This window comes from Egretta garzetta, unplaced genomic scaffold (genome assembly GCF_000687185.1).
Source record: "Egretta garzetta isolate BGI_Z169 unplaced genomic scaffold, ASM68718v1 scaffold40, whole genome shotgun sequence".
Taxonomy (NCBI): Eukaryota; Metazoa; Chordata; class Aves; order Pelecaniformes; family Ardeidae; genus Egretta; species Egretta garzetta.
This window is the reverse complement of record NW_009258484.1, coordinates 3866837-3890791: the sequence shown is the minus strand read 5'-3', so window position 1 is coordinate 3890791 and position 23955 is coordinate 3866837. Positions and strand designations below refer to the sequence as shown.

The window sequence follows — 23955 nt, the reverse complement described above, 5'->3', positions numbered from 1 at the left end:
GGAGGTTACAGCACAGTGGTAGAATATATGTGATATGTTTCAGTATATAGTTGAAGAAGATACCTCATTCTCCTTTTCTGCTACTCTTACCAACTGTTCTGTTCAAAATTTTTTGATGAAATATGGGGGTTTTGGAAAATGCACACTCATCAAATACTCAAGTTTTGTATATTAGTACATTGATTTCAACAAACTTCTAATGAAACACAAGAATAGCAGCCAGGACCATGTCAGATGGGGCTTTCAGGGTCAGTTTCAATACGACATTTCACATATATTCTTCACTTAAAAGTTAAATCTATTTTTGACTTCTTTTTTATATTGTGAACTTTCTAAGTGTAAGAAGGAGCTGAAACAGAAATGGATGTGTGTGAATCAAATCAATAACCATCAACCGATCAAACAATGTCTTTAGTATGATTTGTAGTAAGTGTGAGAAAACTGGTGCTCACAGTTAGAAATTCTCACAAGAATAAATTAATAACTTAAGACAGGGATACAATGCAGCATGGTGGCCACTTCAGTTAAGACAGCTTTAAGCTCCCTTAAGCAGGGAGCCATGCAAATAAACTTATGCAGAAATGGAGTTATGATAATAGTAATCCATTACAAAAGTATCTTTACTGATTTGTTCATGCAATAATCAACATTACAGTATGTCATAAGAAATAAATAGAAATTTGTGAATACCATTTGAGACAGTCCCTGGGCTAAGAACTCTCAACTCTCAAATGTGAGATTAAAACTAAATGTAACTGGTAACTAAGTGTAACTGTTTTAGTGGTAACTAAAATTAGATCACAGCTTCTGGGCTTCAAGTTCAGTTTCTTTAGAGTCATTATATCTCCTGTAGAAGATTTTTCTATATTTTGTAGTAAAGCTCTGTTATGATGGCATGAGGAAGTTATGCTACACCTGTTAGCCAAAGGTATGAACATGATTGAAAATGAAGCATTTCTGTGCTGTTGGAATGTGAGCTGGCAGGTGCATCTTACCAAAAAGGAAACTGGAAACTGGTATGATGGCTAGCTGGAGAGCCCATATCCTTCCCTTCATTGGAAGGAGTGAGAAAATACTAAAATGAAAGAATTTTGCAATGTATGTATTTAATAGGCTATTGGATGGCTTGTAGTACTGATAGTGAAGAGGTGGACTGCTGGTGCGAACGTGCCTATCTATCTCAGGAGTGCGTGAAAATCACTGCTGTTTGAAAACTCTTTTGCAAGCAGTGTGAAATGAGTTGAGCAGCTAGACTCCTTTCCATGGACATGTGTCCACATCACAGAAGTTTACCTTCTTGGGAGCTCTTCCAGGATAAAGAACTGCCCAGAACTGGACAAGCACAAAGACTGAACTGTCCTTCTCACTTCATAGTTAGCATATCTATAGCAATACTTTCATACAGCCCTAGGGTTTAACAGGATTTCAGTCACAGGTGCTGCCAATATAGAATTTACTTTCAACTAAAAGAACTTTTTATATCCTTTTTGGTGTATGTTAGAACAGGGTAGGATGGGTTCATTATCTCCTGGCAAGTGGAAGGAAATGGAGAAAAGAGAATAGGAGCAGAGACCTGAAGAAGCTGAAAAAGAGGTGGGCAGGTTGGCCATGGTTCTTTTGGAAGAGGCTATGGGCAGATGAGTAAGACCAGGATCACAGGACCTCCAAAGAGCTGCCCATAGAAGCCAAAGACATATTGTTCAGACTATGGCAGCAGGAGCAGCTTCATTTTTGCAGGACAGACAAGAACCAGCATGACTGGAGTACATTAGAAAACACCTAACTTGAAAGACCTGTTGGTTGCTGCCACTTAGAGTAATGAAGGAGCTGCTTTTTAAAGAGGAATATACCATGAGAAGAGAGGAGCTGAAGAAGAAAACAATTCAGATTTTCAGCACTGAAACTGCCTGCCCCTAAACAGAAGAAAGTATCTGTAAATATCCTGCACTGAAAGAGAATCAAAAAGAGATTACTACCAGAGAGTGCAGTTTATTTTACAAACATCTGCTTCCTTTATGTTTGTAATTTGTGATTTATTCAGGTTGTGCTAAAATCCTACAAACAGCAGTAGTGCTAACCAGATCAGAGTCTTTCAGTGCTAGACCTTCAGTTTTGGTTCTGCACCCTAAGCTAGTGGCTAATTTCTTATGCTATTCACTGGTAGCTGAAGTTCTTTTTCAATGGATTTTGTCCATCAGTTCCTTTCTTAATAAATCGGTATCTACCTCTTAGGGTTTACAGTTGTTGTAAAGCTGATGTCTGTGCAAGAAAGCCAGATACTGAGTTAAGCAATGTAATTACAACCACCACCAAGAATTTCTTGTCTTTAGAGGTTTTCCAGCCCTGTCAAATTAACACTGCAGTGAAACAGAATGCATAGAATTGTATTGCCACACATTGTTTTGTACATCCTGTACGGGACCTCAGTCTGGAAATGAAATAAATACCTACATTTAAAGTAAAAACACTAGTAACTGTGTCCAGAAATACTGCATCTTTTATTTGTTTGCACTGTTGCCATGAACTGCCTTGGAATTTTTGCTATTTCTGGAATGTGAACTTGTTTATTATTACTTCATACTCAGTGATTGCTGTAACCTTTTCTTTTAGGTCTTGACCATTACCGTCCTGAGGTCTTTGAACACAGCAAAAAGTTACTGCTTCACCTTTTGATAGCATTATCTTGCAATAGCAATTATCAAGCCATTGCATCAGTGCTTCTTCAGACCAGAGAGATGAATGAGACCAAGACTCTGACAGTACAACCAGCATACTTACCTGAGTATCTTTATACAGGTAATAAAGCAAAAGAAGAAAAGGACATTTCATTATACTGTGAGGTCTTTGAAAGTAGGATGTCAAGGTTACTTTCCTAAAATATAACAGTTTTGATAAATTAAAGTGGTAAAGTAGCAAATATTAACAGTTCCCATTAATATTAATTCCATGTGAACTACCCTGCAGATGCACTCCAATTATTATTAGATAACTTTTCATGATAGTGAGAAAGCTATCTGATGTAAGGCAAAATATATAATGTAGAATTTTAAACATTAATATGGCTAATAACTTCCTAACTTCCTGCTCAGGGAGCCAGGAGTGCTTTAAATGAGGGCAATCACTCCTCAACCTTCAAAAGAAATTAATAAATAATTCCAACAAAGGAAGAGCAGCAAGAATATGCAGCTCTTATTTTCCATTATTAAGTTAAATTTCACGTGATATACACCCTGCTTTATATTACAGATACACTTCATTCAGTCCTGAAATTGTTTCTGCATTAGGAGGCTTACTTCAGACCTCTGCTGAGATAGGTGTTCTGTTAACTTTTAGCAATTTACCTGTTTTTAAGGGGTTGGTTGGGAACAGCTTGTAGAAAGCAGCTAGCTAGATTTACTATTATCATGTAATATTACTAAAAGCAAGCGTATGTTGAGATTTGAAGGAATCACGGTTGTCTGGGAGATGGTGAGGAACTTTACCATACAGTGAGAAATGAAAAGGAGAAATAATCAAATTAGTGGCATTTCTGTGGTTCCTTATGAATATAACCGAAAGTAATAAATAGTTTGGCTTTATAGAGAATATTACTTGATAACTGATTATTATTTTCTTATGAGATACAAAAAAATACTTTAAAATAATGAGAAGAAGGACAGTGTATTTCAAATTGATGAATTAATTTGGCCTTTTTAGGTTTCTGAATAAAGTCTGTGCAAAATTACCTCACACGTGAATTTTCCATCTTGAGTTGTGTAGATCTCTTTTTCAGTGCATGTCCATGAATTATTAAATACGGAATAAAATTCTTACATTAAAATTATATTACTACTTTTCTACCAAAATGAAAAACTGTTTTCATTCCTGTCTCTGAAAAACATAATTGGTACCCTGTGTGTGGGCCTCCTAAGTCCAAGAAGTTACCAAAACTTTGTATGTGAATTCTTTTTTACCAGCTAATATAAAAAGTGAGAGTATGGGTGAATAGCTATAGCAAAGAATCCTAATAGAAAATATTTCAGCTCAGGTTTGTTCCACATAATGTCAGGCAACTAAATTAAGAGTCTCCTGACCTGCAATGGATTTTGTCAGTAGAGAGGCCACTCCTGCTCCCAGTCTTCTCGCAAGGCCAGTTTTTCTGTTGTAGATACAGCCTAAGATGACTAGCAGTCTAACCTTAAGAAAACAGGTCTTAGTTTCTAATTCCAGCTCTGAAGTTGTGTGCCAAGCTTTTGATCTAGCAGAACTCTTACTCAGATCTTAACCTTAACGCTGAAAATATTTAGTATGCGTAGTCCAGTGTTTACAGTTGCTAAACACCTTAAACATTAGTGTGTCCACTTCCATTACATTTGTAGAATTAGGACAACATCATTGTCGTAAAAATTCCGCCTTGCAGAGGCTTTTTTCCTCATGAGACTAGCCCAGAGAAGTGAGCTGAACTTTGCGTGCACTTAGCCAATTTCAAAATTCACTTTACAGAAAGGCATAGTTCTGACTGTAAAATGCCATGAAACATTTATTTTTCAAGTACTGTAGCCCTCGTGCAGTAAAACAAAATATCTTGGCTTTGGTATTTTTCATTTTATATTGGATTCTGCACATTTAGAAACAGAGTACCATTTTCATGCTCATTGGCATTTGAGGGTTGCTGTGTTCTGCAGGTTTTCCCCATGTTTCCCAGCAGAAGGTTTCTGCTGCTGACTCTGAAAAGAGCTGCTTGGCAGACATTTTCATCTGTAATGCTGGCCCAACAGTGCATTCCATCTTTATCTTCTCCCTTTCTGCTGGCAGGTGGCTTTGACTTTCTCCGGGAATACCAGTCATCTCCGGTGCCAGACTCCGGCTTGAGCTCCAGCTCCACCTCCTCCAGTATCAGTCTGGGAGGCAGCAGTGGAAATCTCCCACAGATTACACAAGAGGTTGAGGACATGGACACTGGTGCAGAAACAGATGAGAAAGCAAACAAATTAATTGAGTTTCTGACAACCAGGTAATGAAGATAAGCAGAGGATACGTTCATACTCAAAATGCATACTTTCATGTCTTCTCTACAATTATCTGTAGCAACTTAAAAGACTCAAAGGAAAATGACTGAGCTTTCATAGTAATTACAGGGTCCCATTCCTCTTTTATTGGTACTTACAGAAGTAGGTAGGTACTTAAAAGCACTACAGTGTCAGGAACAACAGAAAAAGATCTTGCCTGACAGGAATAAAATGTTTAATTGACTGATAGTATTATGTTCAACAATGAACTAATGGAAGAAGACAGTTTTATTATTATAAAATTAGAAAGGAAGTGTACATGGCATAATGAAAGGCCACGGTGAAACTAATATTAACTACCAACTACAGCCAGCAGATCCTAGGCACAATGTTAAAATAAGAAACAGGGATTTGATTATGCTGCTCTCTAAATGGTGTAACTTATATTTTAAAAGAGAGGTTTTGCAAAATACAGTGTAAGAATATTTATTTACTTGTATTTTGCTCATTAAATCTGTTCAGTTGTATGTTTTCCAGGCTATTGCCCTGGAAATATCTAATTGCCTTTACAGATTATATATTTTAAACTGATTACATTTATTTCAGATAACTTAAACGAAATTTTGCTCTTTGTTTTATGTGTTTCTTTAAGGGCATTTGGTCCACTTTGGTGCCATGAAGATATCACACCCAAAAATCAGAACACCAAGAGTGCTGAACAGCTTACAAATTTTCTGCGTCATGTTGTATCTGTATTTAAAGATTCCAAGTCAGGTAGTAAATTTTTTTGCTTCATAACTAAAGGAATATTCCCTCAAGGTCAACTGAAAGTTTATCCTGTGACTTAGGGGATCTGCTTATGCAGAAGCACAACATATTGTGTGTCTTAACAAGGATGTATGACATACGAAAGAATTGCTTTTGAAAAATCATGTTAGGTTGGTCTGTGGCTGAATGTTAAATCGAATGTTTCTTCAAAGCTGGTGGTAGAAAGCCTTTTGATTGAGCAAAACCACCAGATAAAAGCTCCTCTATGTCCTGTTGGTAAAATGCATCACAGTTACTAAATAAATGTACTTTGTTAACTTTCTTCTGGAAATTAAAGTTCAGTTTTAATTTACTACATTTTTAGAGCTTAGGAAATGTACTGATTGTATTTTGAAAACCAACACAGTTACTAATTAAATATCTTCCAAGATCAAAGCAGAATGCAGCGTCAGTATTTCTATTTAAGATCTTACCCAAACCCTTCTGAAGCTAATAGAAAGACTCCTAATTCAGCTTGGCTTTAGGTTTGGGAGTGTTCAGAAGTTATTGTGTTGCTGCCAGCAAGAACAGTGGATGGCTTGAAAGTTTGTCCTGGAATTGTAAAAAAAAATTAAATCAGATGAAGAATTTTAGGTGTTTGGTTACAAACATTTGCAGACTCAGAATTTTGGTTTTGCAGTTTATTTTCTTAAATTGTGTGTGAAATAAATCTAACCAGTGGGAAATTCTCCCAAACCCAGACATTTCTGCATCTCCATTTCTTACAGGGTTTGCAGGATACGCTACAGTGCATATCCTCCCCAGGGTTGGTTCAGCCTGTTTAGGACCCACAGTAAAGTCTGTCACTAAAAAAAAAAAAAAATTACATACTATTCTTTTGCTTAGGTTTTCATTTGGAGCAGCATCTGAGTGAAGTTGCTTTACAAACAGCTCTGTCAAGCTCTTCAAGACATTACGCAGGTCGCTCTTTCCAGATATTTAGGGCCCTAAAGCAGCCCCTTTCTGCACATGCATTGTCTGACCTCCTGTCAAGATTGGTGGAAGTTATTGGAGAGCATGGAGATGAGATTCAGGTATGCATGTGTACATAATGCTTCTTAGTACTGTTAATTTAATGTATGCTTAATTTAAAATTACCATTTTAATAAGGTGTTCTGGAGTTAAGTGATGCAGAATAGAATGTGGCCTTAGAAAAGGTTACCTCTGAATTTACTGAATCCGTATGTACCCTATGAAAGCCTTCATCATGCTGTTACAATCTTATATAGCTCTAAAGAGAACAACTAGAAAACATCTAGTAAATGTCACTCAAAATTAAATCTTTGTGATGACCGTTTTTTCCCTTTTCACGTCATTAATTTGTGCTTAAGGAACCCATCATTCTATCTGCTGATGTAATCTGACAATGTGAACTAGACACCAACTAATTTCTCAAATATTAACATCTTTTGGAATAAAGAAATCCACACCATCCATAACAATACAAAATTTACATTGACCTAATTTGATCCAGTCCTCTCTTAGTGAACTATGATGTTCACTTGGTTTAGTTAAGCAAACTTTCCTGAAATTTTACAACCAGAGACTATTTGTTGTGAGATTCAAGACTTAATAAAGAGAACTACTAGCTCTTAATAAGAAATAGACTGACATCACCTCCATATTTTACTTAGGTAACGAAACTGCCACAAGATAACGGTAATGTTCTGTCACAACTGCTTGTGCAGAATTTAAATCAGAGACCTGCAAGTCAGAGGTTCTATACGCCACTACCAATCCCCTGATGAGATACGTGCCCTTCTTGCATGCCTTCACAGATCATTCAGAGGCAGAAAATAAAACACATTTGTAGTGACATTTTAGTGTTTGGGGCAGTGGCGTTGAAGTGAATGTTGTTCTTTTTTTCAGGAGAAATGATAGGTTTTCATTAGGTGCCTATTCCTTTTATGAAATGAAGTTTTTAAAATGTTCTCTATTTTGAATGTCTTTGCTGAAATGGTTAACCTCATGCATTGATAGGGGTACGTAATGGAGGCACTACTTACTTTGGAAGCTGCTGTGGATAATCTGTCTGACTGCTTGAAGAACAGTGATCTTCTAACGGTGTTATCACGGTAAGAGCCTGTTCTAATGATGTCTTTTTTTTTAGTGTATCATGATATTAAGTGTGTAGTTCTACAGTCTGACAGCATAAACTTATTTTTATAAGGCTGAGCTCATTTATAACTTTCAGAGAACTAGACCGAGCACATCTCAGCCAAATTTTGCAATAGTTGAAATAATGTTGATAAAACTAATGGAACTTTACAATGTATTGTAAACTCTGCCATGCTGCCACTTGGCTGTAACTTACTTTAACATCTTTAAAAAATAATGTGTTTTTTTCACCTTTGTACCATATACTTGAAAACGTATCTGGGAAGAAACATGTTTTTTGAACCATTGGTTTCGTACAACATGCTGTTCTCAGATGAAGCATTCCCCCAGAAGTGAATAATCATGGTTTGTTCTCATCAGTAAAACTAGGGAGAATTTTGTCCCATGTGTACATAACCCATGGATTTTGCCAGAAGTGTAAACTATCTTTGGGAAACCCTTGGCCTTAGAGGTGGACTTTTGTACATGGAGGGAAATTGCAGGCTCCTTCTGTAACACAGCTGTTGACAGTACTGAGGGAGATGAATGTCCATCTGACTACTAACAGCAACAACAGAACAGGGAACGTGTTTGAAAAATGTCCATAAGTTACCATGCTTTACATGCAGAACAAAAATACAAGGGCTATGATTTCTGAAGCTAGTAGGCAGGGTGCTAGGTAATATAGTGTAATGGCAGAACACAAGTATTGCCTTGTGACAGCTTAGAGGTGGGGAGATACAGCTTCTACCTTCTAAACTAAGCGCTATTTATCTTTCTTTAGTGCACATTTCAGGAAAGAGCAAGATGAAGCAGAAATAAGAAACACTCCAGAAAGCAGTGTGAGGCAATATTCTTTACCCTGACACTATTGATTCCATAAGATCCCCTTCAAGTATTACAGACAGTAGGGACTCATAATACATGAGGTAGGAATGGGATCAGAGGGTCAGGAATTAACTGTTGTCCAGAACAATCTTCCCTTGCACGTATCAACACACCGTGTAAACCTGTACAGATAATTGATAGGGATTGTCTGGATCATCACATGATAGTCCATGAGGAGGCACCAGTCACTGAAATTGAAACACCTCTGCTTTCTGTAAATCATCTTGAAGCGATCTTAGGATACAAGGAGGAGAGGATGCAATGATGACAAGGTTTCTGGGGGACCTGTACAAGCAAGATCATAGGTAGCCATATGACAGGTTTTCTGAGGGTAATGTAGCATATTTGTGGTTCTGCTTAAGATATGCTGGTTTTTCTGCCCACAATTCTCACGTTAGCCAGTAAGCCATTGTGCATTTTGCCTATCAGCTGTGCTGAGTTCAGCGTTTGCTCTACTGATGAGGGCATTTTAAAGACCAAACTTGTTTGTAGTTTTACCACTGCCCCACTGTATGGGCATTTCCACAAGTCACTTCACAGCTCTGTATCTCTTATCCCCATGTTGTTCTTACCTATCTAGACTGTAGACTATCCTGCTCTGGTTTGGTGCAGTGCCACATGAACCTCACTTCAGCCATGTCTGTGGACACTTCTGAAAAAAAATAATAAATACAGGCTGCAATAGACAGTGTGGTGTTTTACTTTTCCTATCTAAATATTTATTTACAGTTTGATAAATACTTAACTTGCACGCAATATGTACAAGTTTCAAGCTGTGTATTCATGCATTGCAATGTATGTTATATATTTTTTGGGTTCAGTTCATCTTCACCAGATTTAACATCAAGCACCAAACTGACTGCAAACCGGAAGAGCACAGGACAGCTGAATGTGAATCCAGCAAGCGGTAACACAGCCACTGCTGAACGAAGTAGGCACCAGCGGAGCTTCTCTGTACCCAAAAAGTTTGGAGACGTGGACAAGTCCTCGGACCCACCGCGCAGTGCCACTCTAGACAGAATTCAAGCATGCACCCAACAAGGCCTGTCCTCTAAAACCAGAAGTTCCTCTTCTCTAAAGGACAGTCTCACTGACCCATCCCATATTAACAATCCAACCAACCTACTGGCCACCATCTTCTGGGTTGCTGTGGCTTTGATGGAATCAGATTTTGAGTTTGAGTATCTAATGGCATTGCGGTTACTGAATAAACTTCTGGCTCATTTGCCACTAGATAAAGCTGAAAACCGGGAGAAGTTAGAGAAGTTGCAAGGGCAGCTGAAGTGGGCAGACTTCTCAGGGCTTCAGCAGCTACTCCTGAAAGGATTCACCTCCCTTACTACCACAGATCTCACACTACAGCTTTTTAGTTTGCTGACACCAGTGTCCCGAATATCCATGGTGGATTCCTCTCAAGCTATAGGTAAAACCAATATGCTTTTCTCATTTTGAGTTTCCATTGCTTTGACATTTGATGACAGGATTAGGCTATCTGCACAAAACCATAAATGGCATTTTTTCTTTCTCTTCTAATACAGCATAGTATACTTTTGCTTTGAGTTGGGTGGGCTTTTTGGAAATTTCATAGCAATATAACACGTTTCTGAAAAGTGCATCCGTTGCACAGTAAGGTTTTGGAGGAGAGCGGTCATGTGTTATTTCACATTTCATTTCTAGTGCTCAGCAGCATATAAAGTCTCTGAGTGCTGACAAAATAAACATATGTAAGGAGATACTGTGACATTTTCTAGAACCTATTTTGGCTAGGTTTTCCACTGAATTATTTTCAGAATATCACAAATTATTTGATTTTAAATTAGTGCTTCATGGCATTTTTCCTAGAAATATAAATATTGAAAACTCTTGCACACTGTTTTGATAAACTACAAGAGCACATTAGTGAGTGAGGAGAGAGGCCTGGATTATAAGGAAACAAGGTAACATTTTGAAATACCCAATTATTTAATTGAGGTTGTGACCACCTCTAACTATATTTCTTGAAGAGAGTTTCTGTATTGTTCCAGGTATTTACTCCTCTGTCTCAGTCAGAAACATGAATATTAAGACAATTGTGCAGGCTTCACAACTAAGTCTTAGCCAGCTTAGACACAGAGTAAGGGGATGAATGCCATGAACAGCCTGTCCATCTCTTAAGCACCTGTGTGGTGCCCATGCTCCAGATTTCGGTTGGGCAATTCATACATGCGCTGTGATGGTACCATCTTTTTCTTTTTCCTGAGTATAGAGGAAGCCTAGGGAAATTCTGCTCCTATCTTAGGCAACTTGTTTCATTGTGTGGAATGAGAGGGAATGAATGGTTAGCAAGATATTCTCATAGATCATATTCTTCCCTTTCAAAAACCAGATTGTGTCCGGACGCAATTTCTTGACTTCGGAGCTCTGAACTCCCACCTGAACTGGAGCAGCTTTTGTTACAGCTCCTGGTTACAGTTGCTGTCTGTAGTTCATCAACTACTTTCAACTACGAGCTGGTGCAGAAGAGCTGAATCCCAGCTCCAGACAAAGCCTTTACGCTAATGGCAGCAGTTGGCGCTTGGTGCACGAGCCATCTCCTAGCTTCAAAAACACCATTTGAGTAGTCTCATCTGACCAGTTCTGTCAGAATTTTGATTCATTATGATAATTATGATGATGATGATGATGATGAAGAACTTGAACAGTGTAAAACAATGGAAGCTGTGCCTGGCAGCCTGACCAAAACAGTTGTTCATTTATCAATACTCACTAAATTTCTTGTGTCTTTTTAGCAGCAGTAATGAAAATGCCACCAATTAAGACTGTCAATAAGCCCGTTAAGTGGAAGAGATAAACCTACTTTATACCAGGAATAAAATACATACTTTTGTGAGATATTTTATCCTGTAAATACCTGTTTGTGCAGTAGTGTTTGCAGAAATATGTTCATGCTTTATAGCAGTACTGTTGCCTAAGTGATATACTGGATTTCCTAAGTCATAAACTGGCTTTCCTGAGTGATATACTGGATTTTCAAATCAAGGCCCCTTTAAGACAAATGTGGCATGGCCACTGGCATTAACAACTTGACAGCGTCTGTGTGAGTTTACAGTTACTGTAATATTGAAACCGTGACCTCCTATGAAACATCAACTTGAAGATCACTGTGGCTCTTGCTGTCCAAAATACACATTTTGTTCTGTATTTTCCTGTTCTAGGATTTCCGCTGAATGTTTTGTGTCTCCTGCCCCATTTAATTCAGCATTTTGACAGCCCAAACCAGTTTTGTAAAGATATAGCCGAAAGGATTGCTCAGGTATCAAATTTATTTACCATTTTGTACATACTCAAACCCTGTAAATGCAGTTGCCTTGTTCTTAATGCATTTGGTTATTTATATTGAATTAGGTTTGTTTGGAGGAGAAGAACCCCAAGCTATCGAACCTTGCACATGTTATGACCCTTTATAAAACACACAGCTATACAAGGGACTGTGCTACCTGGGTAAATGTGGTTTGCCGTTACCTTCATGAAGCTTTTGCTGATATCACTTTGAGTATGGTCACGTATTTGGCTGAGGTAAGTTTTCAAAGATTTTTTACAGCTTTAACTCTTCTGTTGCCTACAAACCAAAGAGCTGAAGCCTGCCTGCAGATTACTCAGGGCACTCTGTAGCTGTTGTTTATAATTAAGAGTAAAAAGCAGAATTTAGCAGAAAGGGAATTACTATAAGAAATCAATACTGAACACTAAAACAAAAGCCAGCAAAGGTCTGCAGGGCTCATACATCTTAAAGCAGCTTCACTCATCAATCAGACAGATTTTCCACTGAAAAAGAGAGAACCTGGACAACATTTATTTAGATCCCACTGAGTAAAACGAGGACTAATTGCAGGAGGTGTTTAGCAGCGTAAATAAGATATCATCTGCTACATTAGAATCTGTTTCTTGATAACCAATTTGTACACACTCCTCTAACACTGAATGGGATCATCTTGCTGCCCAGGTTGTCCCCTGTGCTCACTTACTCCTAACATTTCTTAGGCACTGAGTGTAGAGCTGATGCAGTGTTGTTACTGGGGATCCAAGGCTCAGTCTACTCTTTAACTTAAGGTGACTTGATCTTCTGTCTCCTGTGTCAGATCACTATGAGGACACCATTTTCTTGTAGAGTTCTCAATTTATCCCTTCACTTCTAGCTGTAGTGAGATGCCTTCAGTCTCCCCTCTCATCCATGGAGAAGCCAGTTCTGTATTCATGACATAAATCCACTAGCTTCTTGAGAACAGCTTTGGTTTTTTGGAGCAGATTCATTCTTCCCTCTTGCCAAAGGATCTACAGAAACTCCTCAGGCATCTCTGATACTGACTATCCACAGATTTTCAAGAGCCTGAGATGCCAGGCTGTATTCCCACACTCACTCGGACTTCAGAGTGAACTTGGCCCTGCTGCCTCAAGCTGCAATTCCTCACCTTGTTTGCATGTGGAGGCTCTAAGTAAACAATCATATGCAATCTTGACTGATGGTGAAAGCCATGACTTTCCTGTAGGACACTAAAACAGGACCGTGATGTTTTTCAGTCTGTTTTCTAACTCAAAGACTCTGAAGAACTATTAGCTTTTCAAACACAATTACTCTGAATTCTCCAGTCAAGTGTCTCCACAGCAGAAACTTGTATTCCTAATAAATAAATGATGTAAAAATTGAGTTTTAAACTCTTTCTCCATTTCTTTCCCAGCCTTAGGACAGTGTTTGCCCCTCTGTTTTCCCTTCAGTGCTCTACATACAGCTACTAGTGCTGCAGCACCTCCACAAAGGCCATTGCACATGATCTCGCTCCCCTCAAAACGGGCTTAGACGTGCATCTGGAGACTCTTTCTTTGCGCTTTCCCCTTGCTGTAGGTTGGTGCCATGCTACTATGTTAACAGCAAGTCAGGCAGGTTTTTGACCATAGTTAAGGCACATTCCTCACATAGCACCATCGTTGCAGGATGACAGAGTAGAAGCACAACTTCCTTTCTCTATTTACATTGACTGCAGCTCTGTTGAGTCATGTCTGGGAATATTTGTATGGGCATACGGTAGCTGCCAGTCTGGAGGAGGAGCAAGAGACAAGAAACCATCTTGTTCAGCCTGCTGTGGCCATGAAAAAGATTTTTCCAGCATTCAGAATATGTTTTCCCTTTTCTTCTTAGTTAATCCCCAGACCAAGATAAACAATGTGCTCCTGTCTCCTGTAAACTGACTGTGGGATATACTGTCAATAGGTAAAGCCAAATGGGTTAACAGCCCTACTGGGCAATCTGAGGTTGAATATTATAGCCACTGGTTACAGAGCCTCCAGCTTTAACAATCCTGGCTTAGTCCCCAGTGCTTGGGCCTGAGAAAAACTGTGAGACACACGGTGCTTAAGAATAACAAAGGAAATCTGTGTTGCAACAGCAACCCCTCCAAACACACAGTCCCCCTCAGAAGGGGACTTTCTATTACAAGCTATTAAAATTAGGAGAACAAATGCTCTCAGCAGAAGGTAAAAGCTTCAATTATTGCCATTCAGACAAAAATTTGCATTTAACCTATTTGATGGCAGGTAATTGCTTGTCAGCTAAGGGTATGATCTTGGCATAAAATAAGACATTTCAGCTGTGTTCTTCTTCAAACCTTACTGTGAAAAGCAGTGCTCCTTAATCAGTTTTACATATTACAGCTCCATCCATGAAAAATTAACATTTCTTCTGGAAAAATACTGGGGCATCTTAGTCAACAGATGAGGAAAAATCACTATTTAATAACGCAGTAGAACCTTGAATCTCCGCTACCAAAATCAGCATACAAACACATTACTGAAAGCTTACTTTGATTTTATGTTAGATTTTATGCATATTAATTTTTAAAAATCAACCTTGTAGCATGAGAGCACAGTCATTCTAGGAGCATATCTGAATTGACACGGGTCACATGTTAAACTAGTGATTCATTAAGTCCAGGGTCATGCTTGGACTTAAATAGCTAACGTTACTGATACAGAGGGACAAAAAAACATGTAGTGGATAGTAACATGCTCATGGTAGATGTTTCCTCCTCCTCCCTGTTAGGTAGAGGATTGCTTGTGAGAGAAGCATGACCATTCATAACCTGTTCAAAACCAAGGTATCACTAGAGATTAGAACATCTGTGTTGCAAGGGGAAGCATGTCCTAGATCAGGCATTATCCCACTAACAGTTTGTGTCTCAGACGTGGCTTGTGAAATGCCTGCTTTATTTCCTCAGTAGACACAGAAAACATTTGTTTGTCTGACTAACACAGGCTAAGAGCTGAGCATCTCTTCTCACCTGCTGCCAGATTTGGAGGGGCAAAGGGAACTGTGTCCTGTTGTAGCAGCCCAGCAGCCACATCAACCAGCAGCAGCCAGACCAGCAGGCTCTGCTCTCCCCTTAGTTCTGGGTTAGTTGCTGCTTCAGGAAAGGGATAAATGTTGCTAATGGAGTGTGGATCCCTAAACCCAGATAAGACCTGGATAGTTGCCACACACTAACAAGAGAGGAATGCACAAGTCTTCAAAACAGTTAATATGGACCAAAGTCACACACACAAAAAAAAAAAAAAAAAAAAAAGGCTGACAACAGTTATGATTTCTTCTTACAAATACAGTGGGAACTCTTTGTCCTGGAATTCGCTGATCCAAATGATGTGCTACCAAAATTCCATCTTGCTGCTATTTTTGTTACTTCTGGCAGTAAAAGAATTCTTATTGTACTAAATGCATTTTAAAGTTGCTGTTCTTTTTTTAAACTGAAATACTCTTTCTTGTTACAAATTCATGATGTGTTTAAGTACACACTTGGACTATCAATCACCCCATATATTCATCTGAAAAGTGAAAACTGGCACAGTCCACACATGTTTAGAGTTTAAGGGGCAAGAGCTGCTCAAGTCAGAGGATTCTGTTGACAACAGATTTATACAAACTGGAATGGAATTTAGAAGCTTTCAGAGATGAAGTTCCTAGAACAGCTTTCTAACCAGCAATAGAGGCAAAATTCCCATTATTTCCCAAGAGTTCCTTTTCCTATCACAGAAGTGATTATCTGATGCAGTAGCCTCTGTCAGAAAACAAAAAAATTTCTTTCTCTCATCCAGATAGTTTCTTCTAATCTTTTATTCCTACACTAAAATGGTATACTGGCCGATGTGCTGGATCATATAAGCTATTTACAAGGAAGGAATCAAACCTTCTGTTGCAAGATCCTAATGGAAGGCAAGAAAAAGTCTATAACCCTGTTTTGAAGAAGAATTGCTGAAGAAGTTTTATCCCTCAGTAAAGATATCCATGAGCTGAAAAGGGTTACCATGTAGTACCTTTAATTTAAGAATCCTTGCTGTCTTTTTGTAGAGGAATAAAGCATAGTGCGTTCCATCTGCTGTGCTGTTAATGGAATTTGCCTACCTTGTTTTATGAATCACTAATTACTACTCACTTTTACTGATGAAAGAAAGCAGAAGATACTTAGCAGGATGAGATAGGTGTGTGTCCTAATTGATCATTCCATTTTGGTTGACATGAAGCTTTCTCATTCAATAAAAAGAGGAGTCTTGTCATTCAGGCCAGTGAGGGCATCTAATAAATTACTAGACTTCACTTGGATAACAGTTAAAGTTTTTCTCTGATGGAAGACATGAGACAGCATTGAATTTTTAAAAATAAATGTTTTCGAGATCCTAATATCTCTAGTAACCAGTATTAGACCAACTTTTTTGTTGGCCTGAACAGAAGGATAGAGCCTAGTCTTGAGCCTCTGGTAACCTCCAGCAATAACATTTGATTGCCTCTGAAATTTGTGGGGTGGGACAGGACCTGTCACCAATGAAAGAACATGCTACCTTCCAGGAAATTTTCGGCTGAGTATTTCACACACATGTGCAAACATAGCACATCTGTCTGTACACCTCCTGAATTAGTGTCATGTATATATATGAGCACAGTTGCATTTCCAAGGTTCATTGTGGTATTCTGGGATCTATACTCAGGTGTTCCAAAATTCCGGGATTTAGATCAAGCCCTTTTTTGTATTAGCCTCTCCAGCAAGAGAGCCCAGGGACTGCATCTCCTCCTTAACAGAAAATGTTTCCTTGGCAGTGAGCACTGGCAGTGAAGTATGTTTGGATAAATATATATTGATGTCTGAATAGTAGTAGTTTTGTTTCTTCAGCATGTTTTCTTTTTTCTCACTGACTTTCAGCGAAGGTAGAAATAAAAAGACATTCCCCTGTTTTTATTGGATGTGCTTCCCCAATTACAGTGTAAATTTTACCTACCAGTTTACTCAACTGCCGAATGTGTTTTCTGGATAAGTTAGGGCAGGCATATAAAAAATGCATGTTTCATTATCAAAACAGGCTAGCATTTGGCTCCCAACCTAAAGCACTTTTTTTACTTCACACTTGTATCATCATCACTTGTAAAATGATTGTAAAATGGCATTGCAAAATCAATAAGTGAAGAGAGATTAACAGTACAAACGGTATTCAGGAAACTAGTAGATTTTTCCATAAGAAGAAATGTCTCAAAAATTAGTTATTTTAACTTTTTTTTTAACAGCTACTAGAAAAGGGCCTTCCCAGTATGCAACAGTCCCTCTTACAGATGATCTACAGTCTTCTTAGTTATATGGACCTGTCAGCTATTCCTGTGAAACAATTTAACATGGAAGTGCTAAAAACCATTGAAAAATATGTCCAGGTAAATACTTTATCTTCTTTATATTAACATAGGAACTTAGCAGTATTTGCTATCATAAGTTGTTTTTCTTTATAAGAATTTAAGACTAGATTAGGCGGGAGGACTGCGACTGTCCAGTGTGGTATCTAGTTTATAAACATCCTGATGCCTAATAGGCTGCGCATCCCCAAATGCCCAGCTGTGCGTTCACTATGTGGGAAGGGTTAGGCTGCAGCTACACTACATCAGGAGTAAGCTTAATACCAGGCAGAGCCTGACTGATCACTCTTTTTAATTATTAGTGTGAGGGAGATGTGGCATAAGCACTTCCCTGCAAAGACTTCTGCACCTAATTCTCGGCAAGTGGAAAAAACATATTTCTACTAAGAATTCACAGCTGTAAAGAGCCTGTGTCAAGTCAGCTTTTCTGTTAGAAGGGAAATCTACAATGGCCCTTACGTTTATTCATACTGATTAAGGCATTCAGGTAGGAGTTTTTAAATCCTTTGCCAAGTTGGCCTTGCACTCACGTCTCCCAGGCTGCAGGTCAGTTCCCTAACAATGACATCTTAGGCAAGTCTAGGTCTCTGCTGTTGAAATTATTCTGCAAGTACATACCTTGTTAGTGGCCAAGAGAGAGAAAGAATAGTAATATTCCAATTCCATGTTTTATTTATATGGCAAAAAATATGGACTGCAAAATAATCTTGAATGTGTGTGAATCTTTCTTCCCATTTGCTGATTAATTATATCTATTTCTAGAGCATTCACTGGAGAGAAGCCTTGAATATCCTGAAGCTGGTAGTTTCTCGTTCTGCCAGTTTAGTTTTACCATCCTATCAGCACAGCGATCTTTCAAAAATGGAAATACATCGAGTGTGGAACAGTGCCTCCAAGGAGCTACCAGGGAAAACTTTAGAGTTTCATTTTGATATTTCAGAGGTACTTTTTGTAATTCTGCTACTTAAAACCTTACTTCTGTCATTTGATAATTCTAAAAATGTGCTGTAGTTCCTTAAGAAAGCTGAAAAACTGGGAAAGAAAGGAAAATTACAAACCTGAAAGTCCCTTAAATTCTTATCCACAGTGACATATGTAATGACCCATGCTGAAGGGCTCTTTCTGGATTTTCATTAGATTGGGGGGAGGGGGGAGGAATTATTAGTTGTGCTTAAAATTATCTGGTGGGAAAGCTATTTTGCATTTATATCACCTGTAATATATAAGTATACTATATGTATAAAATCCCCCTCCAAGCATTTTTTATACTTGGATGCCAATGTTCTCTGTAACTGTTAAACATAGAAGTATGTCCTTTAAGGGAGTACTTTCTGATTTCTGACTGAATTATTTTCATCAGTCTTTATCCTGCAAACCTGTACACCTTTTAATTTTGTAGAACTGAATGGTCCTATCAGCCTTAATGGGCAACTCACTTTATTTATAGTTATGAACCTGCATGACATTGCAGCATTATAGACTTTTTCACATAGATAATAGTGAGACTGTGAGTTAAAAGGAAATATGAATATAAAAAGGCATCTTGTACTATTTCTATGAAGAGTTTCCTGTTGTTGTTTCATGTAGGTATAGTTCTAAAAAATGCTGAGTGTCCTATCATCAATCCAAGAAAGCATTTTGCAGTGTGTTGGAACAGGGCCAGCACTCTTAGGAAAAAAAAAACATTAAAAAACATGTGCAAGAAATGTGGATTTGAAATAAATTTCATAAACTTTCTGGGGTTTTTGCTGCTTATGTTAGAAACTAGTTTGACAGTTGCTTTGAGCATTACCTACATGAGCATAAGCACTAGCTACTGGGTATGGCAATAGTTACTGAGACATTCACAGTGGCAAATAACATACATACTGAGTGACATGAAATTTGGTGCACTCCTTGTTTTACCCCTGTATGTGATCTTCAGAGTAATCTTTTCCTGCAGCTGAAGTAATATGTCCCATTATAAGTTCATCCAGGAGCATAATACTAGTGAATAATTACTCTCTGTTTAAGACTCCAATTATTGGGAGACGGTACGATGAACTGCAGAGTTCTTCTGGACGAGATGGTAAACCCAGGGCAATGGCTGTCACCCGAAGCACTTCTTCAACCTCATCAGGATCTAATTCCAATGTCCTTGTTCCTGTGAGCTGGAAGAGACCCCAGTACTCTCAGGTAAACTCCCTTAACGCAGCCCGCTATTCATTAACAACTTGTACTCGGAGCAGCTGAATTAACGCACACTAAGTTCTTAAATGCTTGTGCCCTCTGTCCCCTGCGCGGTGCTCCTGGCTGGCTGGGGCAGTGGCAGCACAGCATCTGACTGACCGTGTGTGCTGAATGTCTTTCTTGGACTCAGAAACGGACTGAGCTATGTCTCTCTTCTCTCCAGCCAGTGGTTTTCTTTCAACCTGTAGGAAATGCATCTCTTTAAGGCCTCTAACTCTAGGTCAGATTTGGCTAAGAATGACAGTTGAGTTCAGATACTAGCAAGGAGAGCAGAGAGACAGCATGTGCAACTTTCTAAGTGTTGTTTTCAGGGGAAATCCTTGGAACAATTTTCCTAAAAGTGATGTTTGATTACCTTATTGATTTTGGTTATCTGTCAGTTAAAATAAAATCATGCAGAATAAATTTATTTAGTGCTTTTTTTTAATATAGCAGATTATACAGCAGTGACTCAGGCCCAGTTCTGCAAAAAAATAATTATGCATGTGCTTAATTTTAAACTTATGTACTGTTCTTTTGAAGTTTTCTTATTATGTTCAATAGAATTAACAGGCTAGTTTCAAAATAATAAACACCAAAATCATTAACAGCTATTTTTATGTTTCCTTGTATGCATAGTTCCTCTGAAAGCAACCCTCTGAGCACTTAATGACTAATTCTTTGGTTGGTTCTTCTCAATTAAAAATTCTTAATGTATGTTTCTAGCCACTGGGAGAATGTGTGGGTAAAAAAATGCTCACTTGAGAAACATCTTGTTTTCTAGAAAAGGACAAAGGAAAAGCTGGTTCATGTCCTTTCTCTATGTGGTCAGGAAGTTGGGCTGAGTAAAAACCCTTCAGTAAGTAGCCTTGTATTGACCATTTCTTTGTTTCATTGTGTCCTAAACTTTAAAAGTGAAGAACTTTGTTTCCCAGAGTTGCCAACCTGATTTGCATAATTTCATGTCACATTATTGTCATTGTCACTTGTACTGGCCCACGCTGCATTTCTCAGCGTATAGACGAGGGAGTGAGTGGCACTCTCACTTAAAGACAATTTACTTACAGAGCGACGTATGGGTTTGCTGTGAGAGATCTGTGATGCTATAGGTTTTACTTACACCGTTTCAGTGGGTAGAGAGTAATGACCTCTGGTATTACCAATTTAGAGCCTTTATAAACTAAAAAATTAAACTACAGAAATAAAATGGGGGTGGGGTGGTGGTGTCTGATTTTTCCCTTAGATAGTAGTTCTGATGTTACTCTTTAAAAATTAATATTATCTGGTGCCAGGAAATGGGCAATAGATCATCCAGGGTAGGAAGCTCTTAAAATAGTTATTAAATATTTTCTACAGAGAAAGGAGAATTTCTAAATGTTTTTGAATAAGCTGTATGCCACTTGTATTATGGTGAACAGGTACTTCATTTCTGCAAGACAGGAACCCACTTAATTTTCACAACCACATTGCAGATACACTTGGTTTTAGTAGGAAAGGAAAATTTATAGCTTATTTTGTTTTCTAATGTCGACAAATTTTTGGACATCATTTTTAACTAGAGGGTTTTTTACGAACTTACTTTCTCATCCCCTTGACAGTATTTTCTTTGCTAAGTTCTCTAAATTTTGTTCCTATAAATGTATACAAACATCCAGGCAACATCAATCTGCAGCCATTAGGAGGTAGCTGTAATATTCTTGGACGAGTTCCTGCAGTATGAAGTTGTTTCTTTGTACAAGTTTAATCTGAAGGCACCTGTCCAACATAAATAATAAAGAGTGTTCTAAAAATACTCAGTGGAGGAATTAGGTGTGTACTGGAAATACAGTCTTCTGAATAACCAATTACAGCTTTTAGGAAGAAACAATCAGAGGGAACAGTTTGTTACAAGAGAAATCCTTTGATTTGTAGGTAATTTTTTCTTCCTGTGGTGATTTGGATCTGATTGAGCACCAGACGAGCTTGGTGTCTTCAGAAGACGGAACAAGGGAGCAGGAGAACATGGATGATTCAAACAGTGAACAACAATTCAGAGTCTTTAGGGACTTTGATTTCCTAGATGTTGAGCTGGAAGATGGGGAGGTACAGTATATTTTCTCTGAAACAGCTTTTTTATTAAACCAGTTTGATATTCTTTCTACTAAACACTATACTCTTCTTGTAACATAAAACTTTAACTGTCTAACTATAAACTTAGTTTTGAGTTCAGATTATTTATAATGTTCACTTAGTGTTTATTTCAGTAGCATAACAGTAAGAGGCTACCACACCCTTCCTTTCTGAATCTACTTTGGGAAACACTGCAAAACTGTTACTGGAGATAAAGCCTCTGTTCTAGTACCTTTTAAGTGAATTTACTTTTACGTGAATTTACTTGAAATTCAATTTTAAAGGTCTAAATTGTTAACAAAAGTATATTTGCTGATTAAAACCCCCTAAAATGAAATTGTTCCAAATGTGTTGGTTTGTGAGTAACCCTCCAAAACATGAATTTCGGCCTTCGGGCTGTTGTTACTCCTGCAACTGCTGATGAAATCACTAATGCTGAGTGATGTACCTTCCACTCCGCTTAGGTGTCCATGATTTCATCATTCGTGCAGGAGCTAAACAGAACCCTGAGGGCCCAGATCAAGTCTTGACAGGTGAAGCCTGTCAGCTCACCTTGAGCTGAAACTGCTAAAGGGAAAAAGTTAAAGAACTGCTGAATTTTGGGGGGCTACACCCTTTAACCTTGCTTATATCAAACTTAGAGTATATCTTTCTATTTGGATGGGAGAGGCCAAAAATTAATATCCATTGCCAAACAAGTCTAACAATTTTATTGCTATTTAAAAGTTCAGAAATTGCTAGCTCTTTTGAAGTACTTAAGGGGCAGATGCTCAGCAAAACCTAAAAGTTTAATGAGTTGTCATAATCTGGACTAGATTTTAACATTAATTCTCTCAGGCATCGCTCTTAGCCCTAAGAAGAACATATGTAGAAGAAGAAATAATCAGTTTTCTCCCTAGTTGAATTACAGTAGTAAAATAATTTTAAGGTAAACAGACCCCTCAGGTGTAAACTCATGTACATCTGAACTTTAATTTTTTTTCCAATGAAGAGAAAGGATGAAGGAATGGAAAGAGATGTAGCAGAGTCCTTATTTTCCAAGTCTATATCAAAATATAGTAGTTTTTTGGCTCACAACTGCCCATGACTTTGCTAAAAAAAAAAAAAAGCAGTTGGCATCAATGATTGAAAATACATTAGGCAAATATTATGAAGGAGCTTTAATGTTCCAAACAATGATAAATGATAAAACAGCAATGCCAGGTTGTTTGTCAAAAAGTATATGGGCCGCAATAATTTCTGTGTCTTAAATGCTTTCAAGATAGCTGAAAGTTTAAATGCCACGTGATGATTTTTTTGTCCAGTGAAATTCAATAATTTCTTCTTTGTCTTCAACAGTTAAAACCATATACAGATTGTGCAGAATAAATCTTATCAAAATGAGTTTACCTTCATGGACTGTGACCCTGCAAAGATTTGTTTTATATGTGTGACTAACTTTAAGACTGAGGCCTAGATTAGTTTTATGTGAAGTAAAATGAAAAATGTAGTATTTTACTTAATATACTTTTAAATTGCCATGGATCTGAGAGCTTGCATTCCAGGGCTTAGTCCAGGCTGACTTACTGATATTTTAAATAGATACTTTATTCAAATTCAAACCTGGTATAAGAGGCTACATCTCTAATCACTGAGTTGAAACTGTATCATTTGCATCAGGTTTGAATTTGATATATTCATAAACATGAATAAAACAGCATTAGAAAACTTAAGCCAGCAAGAGCACACATAGCCTTTCCAAAAAACCTTATGATTTAAACAGGCCAGTGATGCTTGTATCGTCCCCAGACCACAAGATGTACTTGTTTGAAATTTCATAAAGATGTGAAAGCAGGTAATGGTTCTTTTCAAACTTAAAAGATAGGCTGAAGAGTTGAAGTTTCTGTGATAATATTAGTTACAGTTGTAGGCAAATGTTTGTCTATGTTGTCTTTAATACAGTAATTTTACATAGATTCTTTCTATTTGTTTTTCTGTCCGTTATATCTGCTACCCAGGAACTTCAGGTAAGAATGCTACTTGAACTCAGATGTGCCAGTATATGTTATGCCTTCTTGCAAACTTGTATTATAGAATAACATCATAGTTTTGTTGTTGCCTCCCCTTCAGTGTGTGCGTGGGTGGGTGGGTGTGCGTGTGCTTGCACTTCTGACAGGTGCT

At 38.0% G+C, this 23955-nt stretch overlaps 1 protein-coding gene across 1 annotated transcript in view; it reads left to right on the top strand.

The window, feature by feature from the left end:
- The window catches only part of FRY (FRY microtubule binding protein), a 178946-nt gene that overhangs the window by 123797 nt on the left and 31194 nt on the right, over positions 1–23955 (top strand). Inside the window, exons 39-51 of the mRNA XM_009644896.2 lie at positions 2611–2796; positions 4795–4993; positions 5641–5762; positions 6642–6829; positions 7776–7870; positions 9602–10203; positions 11975–12072; positions 12165–12335; positions 17359–17499; positions 18241–18420; positions 19492–19653; positions 20471–20545; positions 21598–21768. Coding sequence (XP_009643191.1) covers positions 2611–2796; positions 4795–4993; positions 5641–5762; positions 6642–6829; positions 7776–7870; positions 9602–10203; positions 11975–12072; positions 12165–12335; positions 17359–17499; positions 18241–18420; positions 19492–19653; positions 20471–20545; positions 21598–21768 — 2390 coding nt within the window. The remainder of the gene's footprint in view (positions 1–2610; positions 2797–4794; positions 4994–5640; positions 5763–6641; positions 6830–7775; positions 7871–9601; positions 10204–11974; positions 12073–12164; positions 12336–17358; positions 17500–18240; positions 18421–19491; positions 19654–20470; positions 20546–21597; positions 21769–23955) is intronic.